The sequence below is a fragment of the Rhipicephalus microplus genome, chromosome 1 (assembly GCF_043290135.1).
Source record: "Rhipicephalus microplus isolate Deutch F79 chromosome 1, USDA_Rmic, whole genome shotgun sequence".
In the NCBI taxonomy this organism is placed as follows: Eukaryota; Metazoa; Arthropoda; class Arachnida; order Ixodida; family Ixodidae; genus Rhipicephalus; species Rhipicephalus microplus.
Window position 1 is genome coordinate 19,034,736 of NC_134700.1, and position 20,690 is coordinate 19,055,425.

The window sequence follows — 20,690 nt, forward strand, 5'->3', positions numbered from 1 at the left end:
CTGCCTGCCTGCCTGCCTGCCTGCCTGCCTGCCTGCCTGCCTGCCTGCCTGCCTGCCTGCCTGCCTGCCTGCCTGCCTGCCTGCCTGCCTGCCTGCCTGCCTGCCTGCCTGCCTGCCTGCCTGCCTGCCTGCCTGCCTGCCTGCCTGCCTGCCTGCCTGCCTGCCTGCCTGCCTGCCTGCCTGCCTGCCTGCCTGCCTGCCTGCCTGCCTGCCTGCCTGCCTGCCTGCCTGCCTGCCTGCCTGCCTGCCTGCCTGCCTGCCTGCCTGCCTGCCTGCCTGCCTGCCTGCCTGCCTGCCTGCCTGCCTGCCTGCCTGCCTGCCTGCCTGCCTGCCTGCCTGCCTGCCTGCCTGCCTGCCTGCCTGCCTGCCTGCCTGCCTGCCTGCCTGCCTGCCTGCCTGCCTGCCTGCCTGCCTGCCTGCCTGCCTGCCTGCCTGCCTGCCTGCCTGCCTGCCTGCCTGCCTGCCTGCCTGCCTGCCTGCCTGCCTGCCTGCCTGCCTGCCTGCCTGCCTGCCTGCCTGCCTGCCTGCCTGCCTGCCTGCCTGCCTGCCTGCCTGCCTGCCTGCCTGCCTGCCTGCCTGTCTGTCTGTCTGTCTGTCTGTCTGTCTGTCTGTCTGTCTGTCTGTCTGTCTGTCTGTCTGTCTGTCTGTCTGTCTGTCTGTCTGTCTGTCCGCTAAGGTTTGGGTGCTCTCGTGGTCACCCCCTTCACTTGGCATGAACCAAAATTAGCATGGGAGAGTAAGATAGTTTGGCGAATTTGACGCGCTGGTCAAGACATGAATAATGACACAATCCCGTCGCGTATGTCGTGAAACACTTCCCCCCCAGATAGAGGCACATACCCACGGGCAGCGGTATGTGCCGCTGGTATGCGGTTGTGTACCACAGGTGATTAACACTTAGTGTCTACACAAGAACGACGAGAACGCACAGGGGCAATTTTGACGCGCGAGCGTTAAGAAATACCTGACATCAGTAGCGTCGACCCGAAAAATGCGAAGAATGTCAGGGTCTCAGCTGGAATTTAACCCAAGTAATCTGCTTGGCAATGAAGCATTTCATCACAGAGATACGCCAGGTCTCAAAACTACTTTTCAAATATACGCTAATCCTTGTGAAAAGTCTTTAGTGGTTGCAGTGTTGCCTACCAAATTTTATTAACATTACATATGTACTCTTTTGATACGACCGTCACGTCGAGTTAACGTCAATTGTGGTTAGTTGTCATGCGCTGAAGTTGCTTTATGGAGCAGTGTCCAAGGCCAGCACCTTCGCAAACATGAGTGCTCCATATCAGCTTCTGCTGTTGCTAATACGCATGTTCCAGTTGGCATCGTTGCGCAGGTGAAAACAACTGGTTATATAAACATCTGCAACTCTTCAACATATGTATGTGAGCAAAACATTTGTACATATTTATAGCTTTATTCCATGACTTGTTGCTTAATAAAAAAATTGCAATACGGTCACCTTCCCTCCGCATGCTTCGCATAACGTGGATCCCCAGGTACGTGGGATTCGCCGTATTTTTTTCAAGTAGAACTTTCCTTTGCATTCCACAAAAGTAGATTGTAAGTAAACCGGCAAAATCTTCAAAAATGATAGATTATGCACTGCTGAAGAGAATGGCAAGATCACGTTCCGTAATTTCTGAGGCTTTTTCGGTCAGCACCTCTCCTCCAGTCTATGTTAAGTACTGCGACCCACTTCTATCTTCCATAATGATATAATTAGGCGTTGTTTCTTAAGTACGCTGTGTTTAAAGTTAGGGGCCCACTGTATTCGCGCACGCACCTGAGGGCGAGTAACTGCAGCACTCCAAAGGCAAATAACATCGGCGTATACGGATGGGCACGCCGACTTAGGCAGAGCCTCCGCCAGTGCAATGAGGGCTACATTCATCATCATCATCATCTTCTTCCTCCACCTGACTACGCCCACTGCAGGCAGAAGACCTCTCTCGTGATCTGGCAATCAACCCGGTCTTGTGCTTTCCGTGTCCGTGTTATACCCGAAACTTTTTATTCTCATAGGCCCACCTAGCTTTCTGCCTCCCCTTCGTGCGTTTGCCTTCTTTGGGAGTCCAGTCAGTTCTCCTAACGACCAGCGGTTATCCTGCACACGTTGTACGTGTCCGGCTCTTGTCCATTTCCTTTTCTTGATTTCAACTATGATATTCTTATTCCCGGTTTGTTCCCTGACCACTCTGTTCTCTTACTGTCTCTTAAAGTTACGCCTATTATTTTTCTTTCGATCGCTCGCTGCATCATACTCAATTTAAGATGGTCCCTCTTTGTAAGCCTCCAGGCTTACAAAGAGCTCCCTAGGTAAGTACTGGCAAGATGCAGCTGTTTATACCGTACTTTTGAGGGTTAGTGGCGGATTCCCATTCATAATATGAGAATGCTTGCCGAATTTGATCCACCTCATCCTTATTCTTTCAGTTAGTTCACTCCCATGGTTCGGCTCCACTGTTACTACCTGTTTCAAGTAAACGTGTTCTTTTACAACTTACAGCGTCTCTGCATCTATTGTGCTGTTTCCTGCCGAGACAGCTGCACACTACTTCAGTTTTGGGCATAATATTTTCAGACCTACTTTTCTGCTTTGGGCTTCTAGTTCAGTAAACATAGCTGTAATTCGTCTTCTAAGTTACTTATCAAGGCAACGTGATCAATGAATTTCAAGTAAGCAAGGTACTCTTCATTATTACTTATCCTTAACTCTTCCCAATCAAGTGCACTGACAACCTCGAGTAAACGCGCGGTGATAAGCATTGGACAAATCGTGTCTCCCTGCCTTACACTCTTTTTTATTGCGATTCTGTCGCTTTTTTATGGAGAACTATGGTGGCTGTGGATTCTATGTAGATTTCTTCCTGTGTGTTTATGCTAAACAAGGTGGGGCTTATTACACCTACCTGAGGTATACAGCAGTAGGTGCAATATTCAGTTGTTCTGCCCTCATCTGTGCGCACAAAAAGCACCTGCCAGTTGTATAGTCTTTTATTCATTGAAACATTCCTCCAACAATGCCTATTGCTCCGAGTGAAGTGTGGATGACATCGTGGGCTACATTATCATATGGACCCTTCACGTCAAGAAAGAGTGCAACTCATATAAGCTTGCGACTTTTTTCTTGCTGAACCAATGTGCATAAGTCAAGGACAGAGACGATGGAGGAGGAGCTCAGACGGATCCCTACTATGCAGCAACGGTATTTTGTGGATCTTTCCTAGTACCACTCGAGACGAAACAGCCCCATTCTTTCCAACATCTTCAATGGCGCCTTGCGAGGTCACTAGGGCGATACGCTGTAGAGGTTTGATGAGGAATTGGCCGCTTTCAGAAGTGGTAATAATTGACATGTCTTCCATTTCTGGGGAACACTGCCACTGAGCTAGGAGTTGTTGAAGCATGTTAAAAGTTATTTTCTGGCTTGTTATCGATGATGTCCCAACGCAATATAAGCAATCCCACTAGGACTTGGCGATGACGTGCGCTCAGAAGTGACTAATGCACCTTCGAGTTCTTCCATGGTGAATGGCATGTCAATTTCTGGTAACGGAGTCTCAGAAGCGATAACGGTGTCGATGAGCTCTTTGATAATAATCTCGACGACTATTGTGCAAAGTTCTTCAGCCACATTGACTTCTGTTCTTCCACGACAGAGTGCCAAACCTTGAAAAGGTTTGGCAGGTTCTTTGTTGACCAGCAGTTGCACTGTCAGCCTTAAAATTTTTAACAAACCTGTGTTATTAGGGAATTAGTTGCAATAAAGCAAGCTGTTTTACGACAAAGAAGCTGTGAGTAACAGCGTTATCACTAGGTAGAGTTGTCCTCCTCTGTCGAACTGCTAGCCGACACCGTACGGCTCATGAGTGGCAGAGAAAACGATTGTCTTATCGATACTGAGCGCGGCTCTGCACTTGATTATCATAATGACATCATCAACCTTAGTAAGGCTACTAGAGAACAAAGGCATCTCCCGTGTTTTGTCAGTCACCTCAGTCCCGTTCTTCCTGCTGCGCCTTTACACCCGCAAATTTCCGAATCTCATCTACCCACCTAACTTTTTGTCTGCTTCTCACTCGCTTGCCTTCACCCGCTTTTCCAGGATTCCATACATTGTATATCCTACCATGTTGACCAGAACATCCTGCATCTTCCACAAAGTTTCGCTTCTGTCACATCGTTGCAATAAGGCGTAATTACCTGCTTGTAGTACTGGCCAGTGGAAGCTGTCGGCAAGGTGCTTTGTGTCTGTTTTCCCCCGAATTCTCCTGATAGCATTTAATTTCAATCTCACCAAGAGGTGATTTCACAATAAAACTGCGTTAGATAGGTAGGGATGCTTTATGATGAAAAACTGACTTGGAGAAACTACATTGAACATAATAAATCTAAGGCACCTCGTGCCATTCAAAGAATTCGAAAACTTCGTCAACCCTCCACTGGTCTACATAGGGACAGTCTAATTAGAATTTACCGTGTGTATGTTCTTCCGAATATCAAATTTTGTTGGGTTTTTTTATTCTGGGGCACAAGCATATAAGATTAATCTCCTCGTTATCTTAGAATGAGAAACCCTTCGGAGTTGTTTGAGGGTTCCGAAAGTCACTGCGAGCAGTTTGTCACATCAAGAAGCTCGATTCCTCACCCTAGCTTGTAAATTATTCCGCATGCTTACCATTGCACTATATTTAAAAATCACGCTTCATCACTTAGACATTCACAGTTAATATTTAATTACGAAGGGAGAAAATTTTCAATGAGGCTTGATCTAGGCTACATAGGCCTCAAATTTTGTTCATTATAGAGCAGCTAGCCCCCTTCTATTGCCAAACTTCTACTTGATAGATATATAAAATGTTTATTAGAAGAATATCTCCAATAATTGGGAATTATTAACGTCATTGCTGCGAATGCATCAATGTGTGAAGAAAAATCAGAGGTAGGTATCTTTTAACAGACAGTGTCTTGGTAATTCTCAGTACGACTCCCGGATTGCACTCCTATATTTGAAGCACAGCAATTATGAATTACTTTGGCCGATAGAAATTTTTCAACAAATGACTCAGCAGTAGTCATTCTTACTGATTCGCTTTCCGCAAGCATATCCATAACTTCAACTTATTCTTTCGAGTCTTCCGTTTGGAATGCTTTCGCTTCTTTAGTTCCTAATTATTTGAGCAGAGTGCGGATGGTATGGGTGCCAGGTCATCGAGGCATATATATTTATAAATTAAATGGCGGACGCTCTCGCAGGGTGGTCCCTAGCTGGTCCTGCAACGTCGTTTGTACCTGATACCAGTTCTGTCACTAAATTTCGATGTCATAACTACTCTTTACTTCAAAATTGCATGAAAATTAAATTAACAACTCAAGAATATGGTCATTTTTTTGATTGCATTGATAAATTGTGCGCCACTCAAAAAGTGGTATTGTTTTTTACAAAATTTTGATGCCGAACTCCACCACTTGATTTTGATTTATACAGGTCTGGTCAGGTACTATCACCCCTTTGCTTTTACTTTCAAGAGCCGGAAAACATCAATCATTTTTACTTATTTGCCGACGACTCTACAAGCCACTGGAAGAAACCTTTAGTGAATATAGGTGGTGGTGCTGGTGGTGTTGCAGCAGGCGGGGTTAGCCTGGCCTGCATGGCCAGCAATTGTTCCGCCTGAGCATCTCCTCAATTTGGAAATTGTCACCACGTGTCGGACAGCCCAGTGTCTCGCAGGAAGACCAACAAAATTTGTTGCACGTTCCTCCTATTCATAAAACTAAGCATTCTACTCTTTATTCTTAGATTATCCTTCCTCTTAGGACTTCTTCTCTGGCCAGAGCAACAGAAGCGTCAACATAGCAGTTTGCAAATTTGTTAGACGGAATATAAGGTCTGCTTCTTAGGTATTTACCAATGAAATTCTACACCTTGGGAAAAGCTATTATACGATGACAATTATAACTTACACGCTTAAATAAGAACAATTTTACAGACAACGTTGCTCCATGAAAAAAAAACAACCTCTCAGAAGGCATGCTCGTCAAAATATCTCTCGATACTTCGTGAATGAGTCACGAGTAGTTTGCTGGTTGTACAGCTCAAAGTGAAGCCAATGCATGCGATTGCGATGAGGCGACTCTTCAGTAACCAAAAAAACTAAAAAAAGGAAAGAAGTGTGAATACGCAGTGCAGCAACGCAAGGAAAGAGGACAACAAAAACGCCGCCAAGGCCACCTGACAAGGACCACGCGCTCACCTCAACCCCTTTCAGAGGCCACCCGAGGAGGAAAAAACGGCGGGAGACCTTCGCGCGCGCTCCTTAACGCCACGATTGCTTTAGCCGGATACAGCTTTGGAAAGCATGAGACAGCCCACCCAGTTGATTAAAGGGTAATAGCCGATTGCCTGCACGACTAGAGAAATGCGACCACTCATGAGCCGGAGGGTGCAGTCATCGGGCGTCCGGCTCTGGACGTTAGCATACTGTCTGTCGACTGCTGCGGGCCCTGAGATGAAAGAGCCACCGATTTCGAAAGTTACACTCGGATTGGCCGATTCTGGCCATGTTTTGTTGTATAGGTGTTGAAAACCTCTAAGTGTGTGACACTATGGATCACCAAGGAATAGATGTACTAGCCCTTGAAGGCTCCCTGTTGACCCATTGTGGCAGTGCTTCATGCACAAAGGTACACACAAAATTAACCGCATTCTTGTTATCGAAAATTATTTCACAGAACCTCTCACAATATTTTTCCAGTCACCTGTAAAGTGCTCTCCATCAGATGCGACCAGCTTCTCAAGTTCTTTCTTCCCCACTGTTGGAGGTACGTCTAGAAATCTTTGATGTCGTCCAGTGCCCTTCGCGGAGTCCTTTTAAGTGCCTAGCGCTTTACGGACCCCGCATGTCGTCCATTCGTAGATCTCCTGTGGCGTAATCACGTTGGAAATCCTGTAGTCGATGCAAGCTTAAAACAATCTGAGCACTGCTCGAAACCAGATTAACATGTTCGCAAGAAGCTTGAATGAACGCATTACCAGAAACAAGCAAAACGCAATATCCACAATTACCTTAAAATTTCTTTTAAAAAAAGCTTCCGAGAGAGGCGTTTCACTTTTGCGCCGGGCGAGAGAGGGCAGGGCTACCAGGTTTGGCTACTTTGAGCAAATTAGGCTGAATTCTCAAACCAGTGGTGGCTGAAACACTCCTTGCCTATTTGACTATTTTTCGCTCACGTCCTCTTGCCTGCATCTGAGCCACGTTATCAGTATTTGGTGATGCCACAGCCACTGCAGTTCGAGTTTGGGGTGTCAGAACATAGCAGCCAAAAAAGCTTGCTTCTAGCTCCGAAAATGAATTAAAACAGTTGCATTACACAACAATCAACTTAAAGTAAGCGAATGACTCAGCTGCGTAATCAGGGGCAAAAATCAACAGGAAAGATGAGAACATGAATGTAAAAACTGCGCGTTCATAAGTTGCCAGCGCGGCAGGACTCTCATAAACGAAACAGACAATTTAACGCCGTTTTGACATAGACGCACAAGGGTGTATTAGAGCAGAGCTCAATGGGTATCTGGTCCTGGCTCGTCTAAGTTCTCGCACGTTTCTCTTTCACCACGTGTTATGGCATACTATACAGCGATCAGCACAGGACCACGACATGCCTTGTGCACGGTAGTTTCAACGCGAGCTCCTTTCGCAGTAAATGTCCTTGTATCGACGTCCTGCCGTGCTCTCGGTGTCTCTGTAATATAGCAAATGAGCCCTGCTTGTCGTTCGATTTTATGCAGCAAAACTAACCCAGGCTCTACACAAAAAAATACATCGAATAAACATACTTTGTGAATCGATGTAATGAGACGCATGCCGCTGAAAGGTGACTGTGTTGTAATTTTTTACGGAGCAATATAATACGAAGTGGCACTAAAGATATGCACAAATGCACAAACAAACATTCGTTAAACAGGCACAAGTTTTATATAGCAGGCTGTGCACATTTGCATAAGGATTCCTACAGAAGCATGAATAGCACCATCACCAGAAGCCCCAATCTGATATGCAGCGCTGCTGCTCGTGACGATGGTAGACCTGGACACTGCTACATATATAGAAAAAAAATCGCCAGGTCTGCGCGCGCAAGGCGCAGCACAGCCACAGCGAAAGCTAGATGAGTAGCCTTTCAGAGCGTTTTTAACACTCATTGGGTAACTGCTGCAAACATCATTGCTTGATACCCACTACGGCACTAGAAAATTTTTTTGGATAGTAGGCCAGCATTCGCTATGCTATTTCTCATCTTCCTTTTGAAACGCGTGGTATCCACTAAACACTTGCAAAGAATTTTGTGTCAATTGTTCATGCAGTGGCTGACGACGATGAGGAATTATGCCTGAAGTGGGTATGTGCCACAGTTATTAGATGAACATGAACAAGCTTCTGTAATTGGTTGGAGCATTGGACGACGCAATCGCTATACGCTATTCGCATTGAGCGATGACTGGTTTTTCTTTCGCTCTTTTAAAATGTTTCATAAGACATAATAACGTGATTGCTTTCCCGACCTCAAGCTTGCCTAAGGCAACATTGCCGGTAAAGTCTCAAGCAGCGGCGTGGCTTCTTCGAAGACGACGAAGACGACGTTCTGAACGGACGCGTTTTTCATGTTCTCCGCTTCGAAGGATTTATCGGCCATGGGCCGAGGTGCAGCTCAGGCTTCAGCCAGCGGCAATGACTACCGTGTTGTACTTCCTCGCCTTCCCACCGGTAAGCTTGTTGTGGACTCTGTTTTTCTACATGCGGGCTTAGCTGGTCACCCCTACCGGGTTCAAGATTTTAGAGATGCTCTTCGGGACATCATTGACTTGAAGGAAATAAGCTCCATAGGTCAATTTCAAATGTCTCATGTTTGGATGGTCACATGCAAGTCAACGCTGACGAAAACAAAGTTGGTCACAAGAAGCGAATTTTTCGTCAAAAGTCGTCGATGCCTCGTTATAGACCCGGAGCCCACGGAAGTGAAGCTGAAGCTTATGTGGCTTCCTGAACGCTTGGAGGACGCCTATGTGTGCGAGGCACTGCAAGGTTTTGGGAAGGTCAAGACAATATCACAAGAAAGCTGGAAAGTAGCGGACATGGAACAAATGCGGACGCTAAATAGGGATGTTGTTTTGTCCCTTGCTGATGGAGTTTGCATTGCGGATATTCCTCATATTCTTGTTGTCTGCGGAGTGCAAAGCCTCGTCCTGATACCTGGCCGCCCACCACTTTGCCTTCGGTGCAGTAAGGTTGGACACATCCGTCGAAACTGCAGGACCCCTCGCTGTGACAACTGTCGACGCTTCGGTCATTCGGCCGAAGATTGTGTTATGACATACGCCAACAAGCTGCGACAGCACACAAAACAGCCAGATGATAACCTACAAGAGCATATTATGGATGCCACCGAGGTTCTGGACGCAACGGGAGACACTCCGTCAATGTCATATGCTGCAGGCTCTACCACAAGGAATCCAGAAGAGGAAAGAAAGTCACTCGCTGTTGACACAGTTGAAACTTCTGCGTGCAAAGAGCCAAGTGAATCATGCAAGCAGCATACCCAAAACGACTCCACACAACCCATAGCACAAGTGGAAGATCCTATGAAGAGTGCTGTTGTGCTGACCCATAAAGATGCCGAAGAACCACCAGTACAAGATTGAGACTCTGGGCTGGATGCCGCAGAAAGTTCAACACCTGCTTGCGCTGCAGCTCCGCAGCAGCTTTTTCATCATGGTGCAGTGTCGGGAGATGATATGCAGATCTCTACGGATACAGCACAACTGAAATGTCGCGCATCCTCCAGCTCGGATTCAAGCAAAGGGAGTGACCCAGCGTCAGTGACTAGGGAGTCACGCCGTCGCCGAAAGTCCACGCCAAAGGGGAAGTGTCGCCGATCCCGATCTAGGAGGCCTGCTGGGGCTCACGGGAAGCCTCAGCGCCAACTCTTGGGAATGATCAAGAGGGACAATAAGCGAATTAGAAGGTAGTCACCATGGCGCAGTCTGAGCGACTCATATTTGCCACCTTGAACGTACGCGGCCTTAGGTCTTCGCAGAAACAAGCACAGCTCCGTAGACTTCTCAATCGGAAGCGTCTCGACTTTGTCGCCATCCAAGAGACAAAGATCGAGAGCGAGGAAGAGACCGAGAAGGCCCTGCGACCTTTTCTGTCTCAGTTTAATGTGTGTGTCTCACATGCTAAAGGTTTATCTGCGGGCTGTTGGTTATTTCTGAGAAAAAGCCTACCCTGTTCAGCATTCTGCACTAGTGTTGATGAAGAGGGCAGGTATATATGCTGTAATTTTTTGTTGCAAGGAGTGCCATGGAGAATTATCAATCTATATGCGTTTAATGATGTTCCGAAACGACTTGAGTTATTTGAAAAAGTGCGTAATTTAATTGACGTCGACAGATGCACGGTACTTATGGGAGATTTCAACTGCGTATGTGAAGCTATTGATCATTATAATTCGTCTGGAAAAAGAGACAGGAGTGGTGAGCTTTTATCCGGTATTGTAGATAATGCAGGACTAATTGACATTGGCGTCTCGAATCGGGCAACAGCATATACAAGAGTACAAGGCAGCTCTCATGCTCGCCTTGACCGGATTTACGTGTCCTCATCACTCCTATTTCGTAAAATTTCCTGCAGCACCGAAGCTGTATCATTCTCAGACCATTGTATTGTCATAGCGCAAATTGGTGAAAATCGTCACAAACAATTCCGTCCCCAGTGGGCCCTTTGGAAAATGAATGCGAAGCTCCTCTGTGATCAGGAATTCATGAATCGCGTCCAGATGGCATTGAGGCAATCTTTTGCGATTGGTTTTCATATCTTCGCTGCTTGGGAGCTTTTTAAACAAGAAGTTAGTGCTATAGCTTTAGAAATTGGGGCTGTTAAGTCTTTCCATAGAAAGAATGATGAAAAGACACTTTTTAAAAGTCTTTGCAATCTTTATAAGATGGAATGCGAAATGCCGGGAAAGTACATCAAAGATATTGAGAATATTAAGTTCCAACTACAGAGATGTGATGGTGCTCGCTACCAAGGGGCACGTATTAGATCTCGGAACCAGCGCACTTTAAATTCTGAGCAACCGATGCGCCAAGCTTTACTTGATGAGCAACGCCATGCGATTTCCAAAGTTATTCCAGAGTTGTACTTTAACGATGTGCTCATAAAAGATAACGGAGACATCCCACCACTGCCACCACTGTTGCGACGCGCACCTCCGACGACGTTACGAAGGGCGCCTCGAATCTCTCCGCTGCAACCACTGTTTCGAAAGACGGCGACGCCAACACGGTCCCGAAGGCGCCACTGCTTCGAACTCTGCCGGAATGGTCACCTGCCGTTTGGTAGCGTAGGTTTTTCAGCTTGCGACTGCTTCTGCGCAGAGCTGATAGACGAGCGAACGAGACGACGGTGAGTTAAACAAGGCTTATGTACAGCATATATACAGAGGCGTTACAAATTCGGCACTGGGGCCGACAGAGACTCGAAGAGCCGAGCTCTCCTCTCTAACACATAGGGCTGCTCTCAAACGGACCCCTGTTGGCGTTCGAAACGTACTATAACAGCTTATTTAGCTCTTCCTCTGATGAACTTGACGCTCACCTCAAGGCTAGTTTTGTTTCTCTTGTGAACCCCTTGAAGGACGATGATTGTGCAGTCATTAATGGGCCCATTACTATACAGGAAATCGAGCAAGCAATGGACAACTTGCCTTTATTGAAAACACCTGGGCCTGATGGCATCTCAGGTGAATTTTACAAAGCTTTCAAGAAAACGCTTGCTCCTATATTGCTGAATATTTTTCAGATGAGTTATGACATGTATACACTCCCACAATCTTTTTTGCAAAAGTCACACTGTGTTAATACCGAAAACAACTGACAAGGAAAAACTCCGCTTCGTCGAGGGCTACAGACCAATATCGCTGTCAAATGTGGACTACAAAATTTTCGCAAAAGTATTAGCAAATAGGTTGCAATTTGCTATGTCGATCCTCATTGGGTCTCATCAGACATGTGGGATTAGAGGTCGATCCATACAAATCAATATACATGTCGCTCGAACAGTGCTTCAATACTGTCATGGTTCTCAAAAACATCTTGCAATGCTACAGGTAGACCTTGCAAAAGCTTTTCATCGTGTTCGTCATTCCTTCCTTTTTTCTCTTCTCGAACAAGCGAATGTTGGCAAAGTTATTCTTAAAGGCATTAAATTATGCTATATTGAATGCTCAACTCGTCTGATAGTTAATGGTCAACTCTCTAAGCCAGTTTCTATTCGCTCTTCTGTAAAACAGGGATGCCCGATGTCACCTCTTTTATTTGCACTTTATCTAAAACCACTGTGGTTAAGCATAATACAGTCGAGTTGCATCCATGGCTTTAGAATATTAGGCAGTGAGGTTAAAGTATTGGCTTATGCAGACGATGACGCATTCTTTTGCACAGATAAACCAAGTGTCGAAAATGTGGTATATACTATTGAAAAGTTCGGCGTAGTATCAGGAGCTCGTTTAAATGCCTCTAAAAGTTTAGGACTGTGGTTTGGCTTGTGGGGTAGCACACCGAACCACTTTGCAGGGATTAATTGGACAAGAACTCCTCCAACTTACTTCGGTGTACCATTGCATGCATATAGGTTCAGTGCGCATTACTGAAAGGAACGCGTCCCTAACCTTGAACGACAGGCCCAGACATTTGTGCCCTATCGACTTTCGATATTTGGGAGAGCTGAAGCTTGCAATACTTTCTTAGCAACAAAACTTTACTATGTATTGCAACTTATTCATTGCGCAAGATTCTATATACAACGCTTTCATCGAATTTTCGCTACTTTCATATTGTCTTCGACTTTTGAGCCCATGCGTCGTGATAATATATTCAAGCCAGTTAGTGAGGGTGAGTTAGGACTAAAACACCTTTATCTATGGCAAATAGTGTCCCGATTCTTCTTTTTTCGAGACAATTCCCATCCTGTAATCCGTTCCTTTTTGCAAGTTACACTCGTTGATTGCTTACCAGATTTAATTGTTTGATCCAACTTTTCTGAACGCCCATGCTTGTGGGGATTCATGCAGGAGGTTTACCTCGCAGTCCAGTTCCTTAAAGCTCGCTTCTCTGTAGAATACCTGTACACAGTATCGCGCAAGGCGCTGTATAAGGACCTACTGAGTGCACACTTCCCACCTCCATTGTACCGTTCACTCTACGCCAATCTTCCAGGTCACGATGTGTTGAAGCGAGTGCGCAAAATATACATTCCACCGAATTCAAAAACATTCTTCTATAAACTCCACTCTGAAACATTGGTGGTAAACACATGGTTAGAAAGAAAAAGTATTTTCATTCCGTTTGTTAACTGCCGTCTATGGATGTGCCGGAAACGATTGAACATTGCTTTGTTAGCTGCAAAGATGCCATACTGTTTTGGGATGTCCTTCAGCGAGCACTGAAAAAACGTTTCGTCGTTAATTCTCACACAATACGTTATCTTCTGCCAGCAGTGCTTGATGAAGTACCATATGATATGTTTTTCCTCATGGGTATGCACAGCTTGTGGAAGACACGAATGCAAGACCGCAATGTAGAGCCCACCACCTCTTCAAGCGCACACTTCATTCAAATGGCTATCCACCTGAAAAACATTTACGACGAGCTAGACTTTAGACCGGACTGGTACTCCGTCTTAGAGAACTGTTTGACCTCACCCCTTTTTTGTTTGTATAACTTAATGTGAAGAACTCTCCATGCGAAGAACTCGCGCTGTGTTAGGCATTTAGTGTTTATGAGTAACACTTGAACGCTTACTTTCGCGATTTGATTGTACTTTTGTTCGCTTGATTTTGTCATGATTGCCCAAGTAATTTAATAAATACCATGGTAGAAAAAAAAGCAGCGGCGTGGCTTAGTTGTAGAATACTGGGCTGGCAGCCAGCGGACCCTTGTTTGAGCCCCACTGTGCCATTTGTACTTGTTTTTTTCTTCTAATTTTATGCGTTGTGGTGACGGACACCGGTGGCGGCGGCCGACAACTATCGCGCCGCGCGTGACTCGAGTTTGATCTCATAACAGCTTTCGCTGTAATAAACTTTAAACCCTATTCTGGCGTGACGGCTGTATCATAGGATCCCATATGTTATGTTAATAAAGTTGGATAGCCAGCACTGCGCAAACAATTTTCATTTCTTGTACATTAGGTTCTATTTGAAATATAGTTCTGAGAATGGACGTAGCTCTGTGGTAGAAAACTTGAGTTCCACGCAGAATGCTGGGGTGCGATTCCTGATCGGACCTTAAGATTTATTCTTTGCATTTGTCAGCTCAACGCTGCCTATTTCAGCTTTTCTTTAACACTTAAGCGTTAAAATTATCGATGTCTGTTCTCGCCGTTCATATGTCTTCGAGTGTGGCACATACCCTTGTGGCACGTTTCGGCAGGTATGTGCAACATGGTGCCACACGTCTGGCAGAAATTCGTTGCTGACGTACGCGACGCGACTGTGACTATATTCATGTCATGAGCAGACATTCATTTTCGTCAAGCCACCTGTATTATTAACGTTTCTTAAGGAAGAAAGTACACGCCGTTTTGACCTTTCTGTTCCTTTTTCAAAGGCCTTTGATTTAGTTAACCATATATTACCGCTAAATCAATTACACTTCTAAGATATTTGAGGCCAGGCTCTATCGCTTATTGACTCTTACCTATCCAGCAGATGACAAGTTATATTCGTAAAACTCCTTCTCCAGAATGCAGCCTGTACTATGTGGAAAGCCGCAAGGCAGTATATGGGAACCACTATTATTTACCATATATCTTAACAATATTGTTACACGACATCGGCAACGAAAGAGCAGCGAAGACACTGAAAGCGACCGTGCTCGTGTTGTTGTTGCTGCTGTTCTTCTATCTTGGCTGCAGCTGCCTCAGACTCTACCTGTATATTTTGTAAATATAATTATTTCATTCATTCTCTCACTCCCGTGACATTTGGTGGAGGTGCGGGGTACAACACGATATAACGGAGCTTCGCAGTGGCCGACGCTTGGATTTTTCTACCATGGCAAACCAGGGACCGGCTCCCGCCGAGGTGACTACAACAACTGTTGTCCTTCCGCAGCTAAAAGATCCTGGCATGTTCTGTGGCCCGGATGATGTCGACGTCGAAGAATGGTTGCCGTTGTACGAACGTACAAGTAAGAATTACCGCTGAGATGAAACTCTTATGTTAGCCAATATCCTGTTCTACTTGAAAGGAACAGCAAAAGTGTGGTTCGAGAACCACGAAGATGAAATTGAAAGCTGGGATGCCTGCAAAGAAAAGATGCGTGCCCTTTTATGCAAGTCTGTGGGTAGAAAGGCAGTGGCCAAGAAGGAGTTGGCATCTCGTGCGCGAACGTCATCAGAGTCCTACGTGACTTACATACAGGACGTGCTTGCCCTTTGCCGAAAAGCGGACAACGGTATGGAAGAAACCGAAAAAGTAGCTCACATATTGAAAGACATTGCAGATGATGCATTCAAACTTCTCATATGCAAGGACTGCAACACGGTCGATGCCATCATCAAGGTGTGCGAGTGTTTTGAAGCCGCAAAAAGTCGACGTATCGCCCATAATTTCACCCGACTACCAAACACAGCAGCAACCTGGTCGTGCGAAGACAGGCTTGCGCTACAGACGCCGTTAACTGCAGAGCACGTTACCAAGATCATCAGACGTGAACTTGAAGCTCTGTCTCCGGCGTCCACGTGCTCCCATGCCTGTGACTCTAGCCCTCAGATGGTGCCACTGGTATATGCCATTGTGCGACAAGAGCTTTTCACTGCTGGACTGGCCTCCGAGTGAACTACAGCTCCATCTCAGCCGATCAGCCGATCAACTGCTGACGATCACCCGATTTGTTTCAACTGCCACCGTATCGGACACGTGGCCCGCCAATGTAACACTCGGTGGTATTAGCATCAGGCATCCTATGGGTATCCCCATCGGCCAGAGAGGGATCATGAACGCTTTCAAACTTACCGGAAGTCACCTCAGGCCACCAGTGAAGACGTTCCTTCTATGCCGCCATATCGTCATCGCTCTCCATCTCCGCCTACTCACCAGTCCCGTTCACCGCTCTCCCGTCACCCATCGTCTCGCTCGCCCCAATTTCACTGACCAACGTCGCCGACTGACCACCTGCCGCGGGAAAACTAGATGATGCAGCTCCCGGAGGTGATGCTGCATCGACCGCTTGCCCGCCAAATCCTCTGATTATGCTGCCGACTCGACGCAACCTTGTTGACGCTGAAGTAGATGACACACCCGTTGTTGCACTTGTGGACACAGAGGCTCACGTATCAGTGATGAATTCAGAACTTCGTTGCCGCCTTAGGAAAGTTTTAACGCCACCCACAGTGCCACTCATCCAGGTCACCAACAGCGGCACGTTTCCTGTGCTTGGAATGTGCTCCGCGCGTATAAGTGTGGCTGATTGCTCCACGACAGTGCTATTTGCTGTGCTCGAGAAATGTTCCCATGAACTTATCCTCGGCATGAAATTTTTATCCGCCCACTCTGCCCTTATTGATTGTCAAATCGGCATGCTTCAACTTGATTTACCGTGTTACCATGACGACCCAACACCAGCTCAACCCTGTCTGTGTTCTGCAGATCACGTTCGCCTAGTACCTCAAGCCGTTACTTACGTGAATCTGAGATCTGTCCCTCCTGTTCTCGATGGTGACCACACGTTGACACCTATTGCTGACGTTCTGCTGGCCAAAAATGTTGCCGTGCCTCACACACTTTTGACAGTCACGGGAAATACAGAATCTCTTCCGATCCTAAACTTCAGCTGCTGCGCTCAAGTTATCCCAGATGGTATGACTTTGGCAAAAGTTTTTTCTATAGATACTGCCATTTTGGCGTTCCTTGCCGAATCTTTTTCGTCCTCTGCTCCGCTTTCATCCTCGAAGAGCGCAGCGGATGCCACCATCGACAAGATGATCGCTCCGGACCTTCTTCCAGCACACACAGCTGACATCCGGCACCTGCTGAAGTCCTACCATGACATCTTTGATTTTGATGACCGCCCTTTTGGTCAGACATCCTTTGTAACTCATAGGATTAACACTGGAGACGCCAGCCCCATCTGACGACGTCCTTATCGCGTGTCTAATGCTGAGCGGCAAGTTATCCAGCACGAAGTTGAAGAAATGCTCACAAAAGACGTCATGGAACCTTCCTGCAGTCCATGGGCATCGCCGGTCATGCTAGTCAAGAAGAAGGATGGCAGCTGGCACTTCTGCGTAGACTACCATCACTTAAACAAAGTAACACGTAAGGACGTGTATCCACTGCCGCGGATTGACGATGCTCTCGACTGCCTACAAGGGTCTGCCTACTTTTCATCTATCGACTTGCGATCAGGATACTGGCAGATTTCTGTCGATCATCGACACCGTGAGAAAACCGCATTCATCACACCGGATGGACTTTTCCAGTTCAAGGTTATGCCATTCGGATTGTGTAATGCGCCAATTTACATTTGAAAGGATGATGGACTCTCTCCTGCGTGGATACAAATGGACCACGTGCCTGTGCTATCTCGATGACGTCATCGTATTTTCACCTACATTCAAAAGCCACCTTAGCCGCCTAACGGCTGTTCTTGAGGTTTTCCGGAAAGCAGGACTTCAGCTCAACTCTTCCAAATGTCGCTTTGGCCGTCGGGAAATCACTGTGCTGGGCCACTTTGTCAGTGCCCGAGGCGTGCAACCTGATCATGACAAAATTCGAGTAGTCAAAGATTTTCCCATACCACGTTCCGCAAAAGATGTACGGAGTTTTATCGGCCTTTGTTCTTACTTTAGACGTTTCGTGAAGAATTTTGCTGACATTGGCCGACCACTTACGGAGCTATTGAAGAAGGACATGCCTTTTATGGGGGTATTGACTAAGCAACTGCCTTCAGCACTCTTACAACCTTACCTACTTCCCCACCCATCTGGGCCCATTTCGACCCGTCAGCCCATACTGAAGTTCGTGCCGATGCCAGCGGACATGGAATTGGTGCTGTTCTCGCCAAGCGGCAACGAGGACAGGATCACGTCATTGCTTATGCCAGTCGCCTCCTTTGTCCTTCGGAGAGCAAGTTTTCCATTACAGAGCATGAGTGCGTCGCACTAGTCTGGGGAGTCGGAAAATTTTGACCATACTTGTTTGGCCGCACCTTTTCGGTAACTACAGATCACCATGCCTTGTGCTGGCTGTCGTCCCTTAAAGATCCAATAGGACAACTTGGCCGTTGGGCCTTGAAACTACAAGAATACAGCTTCGACGTGGCATACAAACCTGGCGTAATGCACCAGGATGCCTACTGTCTATCCCGTCACTCCGTGGACCCACCTGACCTTTCAGCACATGATTCTGACCCTTGTGTTTCCGCCATGTCGGCTTTCACCGACATATGCAAGGAACAGATAAGCGATGGTCACTTGCGGTCTATCATGCAGAGTTCACGCTTGCCCCACGTAGACCCGTCGCTACACTTCTTCGTTCTACGCGATGGCATTCTTTACCGACACAACACCAGTGCCGAAGGACCAGAGCTACTACTCGTAGTTCCTGCGACACTCCGTTCCGCTGTACTTGAGCAGCTTCACGACGCCCCAACCGCGGGACATCTCGGGGTCACGTGCACGTACGATCGCGTGCAGCGTAGATTCTTCTGGCCAGGCCTTTACCGTTCTGTGCGCCGATACGTTGCTGCATGTGAGTCCTGCCAGCGCTCCAAACATTCCACCTTGCCACCAGCTGGTCCGCTTCAACCAATAGACATACCCACCGTTCTCTTCTACCACGTCGGTCTTGATCTCGTTGGACCATTTCCTACTTCTCTCACTGGAAACAAGTGGATAGCCGAAGCCACTGATTACGCCACAAGATACGCTATCACACGAGCGCTACCGACAAGCTGTGCCACTGACGTCGCGGACTTCTTGCTTCATGACGTAATTCTTCACCATGGCGCTCCTCGACAGCTGCTGACTGATCGTGGTCGCTCATTTCTTTCAAAAGTAATGAGTGACATCCTTCGCTCGTGTTCGACGCGTCACAAGCTCACTACGGCCTATCACCCACAAACAAATGGTCTTACTGAGCGCGTAAATCGAACATTGACAACAATGCTCTCGACGTACGTTTCCAAAGGTCACCTTGATTGGGATAGTACTTTGCCTTATGTGACATTCGCGTACAATTCGTCACGCCACGACACCACTGGCTTCTCCCCCTTCTATTTATTGTTCGGCCGCCATCCAGCGTTACCCTTCGAGACTCTTCTCCCATCAACTACGCAAACGGTTACAGAGTACGCCCGGGATGCCACTGCTCGGGCTCAAGTGGCCCGCCAAATCGCACGGGAACGTCTTCTTGGCTCGCAGCTCTCTGAAAAGGCCCGCTACGATAGCTATCACAGAGTAGTTTCCTACTCTCCAGGTTCATTGGTTCTCCTCTGGACACTATGCCGCCACGTTGGCCTCTCTTGGAAGCTCCTGTCTCGCTACTCGGGGCCTTACAAGGTTATACGCCGGCTTACCGATGTCACATACGAGATTCCTCCGTTGGACAGTCAGTCATCGTCATCGGCACCCGCTACTGACGTCGTCCACGTGACCCGCCTCAAACCGTACATATCCGCATATGATCCTACTCTCCTTTAGGCGCCGAGACGGCACTACCAGCAGCGGGGGGTTATATGTTACACGACATCGGCAACGAAAGAGCATCATAGACGACGAAGACGATGAAAGCGACCATGCTCGTGTTGTTGTTGCTGCTGTTCTTCCACCTTGGCTGCAGCTGCCTCTGACTCTCCCTGTATATTTTGTAAATATAATTATTTCATTCATTTCTCACTCCCGTGACAATATCATAAAAATTTGCAACGAGGCCCACTATATCGTATTTGTTGATAATAACAGTATAATATTTTAAAGGCATGGCAATAACGAGCTTATAAGAGCTTGTAAGCAACAATGATAACGCTAAAAAGCTGGTCAGCAGCAAATGATATGCGTATTAACAAAAACAACATAAAACTGGTATATTTCGAGCTACGAAGAAAATAATTTCATCTCATCTTGATAGATTACTGAGTACTCGTAAAATTGAGAGAGTGAACCATTTTAAATGTCTCCGCACAATTGTTTCAGAGAACATGACCTAGGTAGGATTTTCATGCGGGATACGTCTTGCAGAAATTAGGTAAGGTAACAGGTGTAATAGGTCGAATGCAGTATTTGCTTCCAAGAATTTATTCTTTTGCTATATCATTCACTTTTTCATCTCATTTAAACTATTGCCAATAGCTATCAGACACGACGGTAGCTACTCATTTTGATAAAATATTCATGCTCCAGAAAAAAAATGTACTAAGCATATAATCAAGGCTCATATTGTAGCACCCACCAGACCCTTACTCTGTAGCTCAGGAATAATTAAGATGCAAAAGCTACATAGTTATGCAGTAAGCCAAAAATCCAGATAAGAAACTTTTCGCCACATGAAAAATCTAAGCATTCTAGCCAACCTACGTGCAAGGAATCAAAATTACTGCATCCACCCCGAAGCGAAATGGC

General features: G+C 46.5%; 2 protein-coding genes across 4 annotated transcripts in view; one reads left to right on the forward strand and one right to left on the reverse strand.

The window, feature by feature from the left end:
* Positions 1-20,690, reverse strand: part of LOC119178160 (dual oxidase maturation factor 1) — a 328,683-nt gene that overhangs the window by 187,133 nt on the left and 120,860 nt on the right. The window lies entirely within an intron of this gene.
* LOC142798083 (uncharacterized) lies at positions 8,672-9,709 on the forward strand. The gene has a single exon (XM_075887362.1). The coding sequence runs from the start codon at positions 8,672-8,674 to the stop codon at positions 9,707-9,709; it is 1,038 nt and encodes a 345-aa protein (XP_075743477.1).